At 39.0% G+C, this 2,500-nt stretch overlaps 1 protein-coding gene across 1 annotated transcript in view; it reads right to left on the bottom strand.

Moving 5' to 3' along the window:
• Positions 1-776, bottom strand: part of LOC119582954 (homeobox protein DBX2-like) — a 5,612-nt gene extending 4,836 nt beyond the window's left edge. Inside the window, exon 1 of the mRNA XM_037931468.1 lies at positions 611-776. Coding sequence (XP_037787396.1) covers positions 611-665 — 55 coding nt within the window. The 5' untranslated portion in view covers positions 666-776. The remainder of the gene's footprint in view (positions 1-610) is intronic.
• Positions 777-2,500: the final 1,724 nt, after the last annotated feature.

Genomic DNA, 2,500 nt, shown 5'->3' with positions numbered 1-2,500 from the left:
ATAATGATAATAATAATAATAATAATAATAATAATAATAATGATGATAATGATTATTATTATAATAATATTATTATTATATAATATATCATTACATAATAATATTAATGATAATAATAATAACAATGATAATGATAATAATAATAATAAGAAGAAGAAGAATAAAAATAAGAATAATAATAATAAAGAAATAATGATAATAACAAAACAATAATGATAATGATAATAATAATATAATAATAATAATAATAATAATAAAATAATAATAATAATAATAATAATAATAATGATAATAATAACGATAAAAATAGTGATATGATATTTAAATAATACAAATGTTAAGAAGAGACTAAATAGCTGCCAATGTGAGGTTGGCGACTAAGATAGAGATACGGCGACTAAGATCAAGACAGGAAAGAAAATCAAGATAAGGAAGGCGATTAAGATTAAAAAAAACGACCTCGATTTACCCCTAACATACAGAAGACGACAAAGCAAATCAAAACAAAAAAAAAAAAAAAAAAAAAAAAAGAAAAAAAAAAAAAACAAAAAGAATAGAAATCCAAAATATATCTGTCCAAAAAAAAAAACATTCAAAATGAACAACTCACCGCTGAGATAGGGCGGGCGGCAGGACAGGAGAGGCTGCAGCGGCGAGTGGATCATGGGGCGCGGCCGGGCGAGCTGGGGCAGGCTGGGGAGGCGGTCGGATATGCTCGTCACCGGGTCTGAGGGAGAGAGAGAGAGAGAGGCGGGGCGTCAGGCGGGGCGTCGCGGGCGTGGGAAGGGGTGGGATGATGGTGATGATTGGGGGTCGAGGGGTGGGGGGTGACGGGGGTGTGGTGTTATGGTACTGTAGAATTAAGGGTGATGACGGGGTGGTGTTGGTGATGATGGTGGTGATGGTGATGGCGTGCTTATAATGATGGTGCTGTGGTGGTGACGATGGTGAAGATGATGATGGTGCTATGATAGTGATGTTAATGATGGTGAGTAGGGGGAATCATGGGTGTAATGATTTACTGATACATTCCTTGCATGTATTCATAAGATCACATTGACCGTTTAAGCACACACTGTTAGAATTACTGCCATAAACCGATAATGTACTAGAAAACAAATCCAGCATAAAATCACAGCGAAATCGACATGGAAAATAAGGGAAATAGACCAATGATGATTATGACAGAAACACATACACGGATATATATTCAGGGGCTTCGTGGAAAAAGGTCAGTATGAAAAAACGGTTTCAGTTATGATGCTTATTTTTCGACATATGCTCCATTAAGGTCAATACACTTCTACAAACGTTGATACCAGCCTTTAAGTCCGTCTGAGTAAAATTAAGGGTCAATTTGGTACCTTTCAATTATTTTTTGTTTGTAAACAAAAAGAAGCCGGATGGGGCTAAATCGGGACTGTAAGGTGGAGGTCAGACTATTTACCCTCGAAATTCACGTCGCACAGATCTTGTCTGCCGAGCGCCGTGAGCGGGTGCATTGTCGTGGTAGCAGAGACCGCGTTCAGCTTTCCTGGGATTTTTTGGACAGTTTTCTCAAAACGCATTCATGATAAGCAGATTTCTTGCTCACGATGAAGTCAACCAGCAATATCCTCTCTGCATCCCAGAAGACAGTGTCTATGACCTTTTCTCTTGAACGTTCAGATTTTGCTTTGACTGGTCCACTTCCACCCCTGGGCAGCTGCTGCTTTGATTGAATTTTGTTCTCGGGATCGTACTGGTAGAGCCATGTTTCATCCCCCGTCACAATTCTCTGCACAAAAGCTTCAGTCCTTATCCCACTTGTTCAAAATTTCCATTGAAATATCTACCCTTGTTTGCTGCTGATCTTGGCGCAACAGTGGAGAGAACTTGCTTAGCCTCAAACTCTCCACCAGAATTGTGTGTGCAGAACCCACAGAGGTGTTGTGTGTGTCTGCTACTGATTCAGTGGTTATTCGTCTGTCCTTTTCAATCACATCGCGAACAGCATCAATGTTTTCCTCACAAACTGACGTTGATGGCTTGCCACTGCGGGGTTCATCTTCAATTTGCTTCTTCAACTTCTGAACCGACTTATCCATTTGTAGGTTGTTGATTTCTTTGGGGCATTGTTACCATAAACTTGTTCCACAGCGTCAATGATTTGCCTATTCTCCCAACTGAATTCCCTGAATTCCAACTGGCGGCGATGCGTTATTTCCATCATTTAAGGGTTCATGTTTGAACACGTTATAACACGTTGATACAAAAATGCTCTGGTGCATTAGAATTAAAATCCTTCCATATGATTTTGAGGTATGTACTATTTCATACATAGATGCATGTATATATGATAATAAATATTTATGTATGTATATGTATTCATGCACACGCACACACACACACACACACACACACACACACACACACACACACACACACACACACACACACACACACACACACACACACACACACACAACACACACACACTGCATGTACGCACGCACGCACA

This window comes from Penaeus monodon, chromosome 16 (genome assembly GCF_015228065.2).
Source record: "Penaeus monodon isolate SGIC_2016 chromosome 16, NSTDA_Pmon_1, whole genome shotgun sequence".
Classification (NCBI taxonomy): domain Eukaryota; kingdom Metazoa; phylum Arthropoda; class Malacostraca; order Decapoda; family Penaeidae; genus Penaeus; species Penaeus monodon.
The sequence above is the reverse complement of the archived record's forward strand: the minus strand, read 5'-3'. Positions and strand labels throughout refer to the sequence as shown.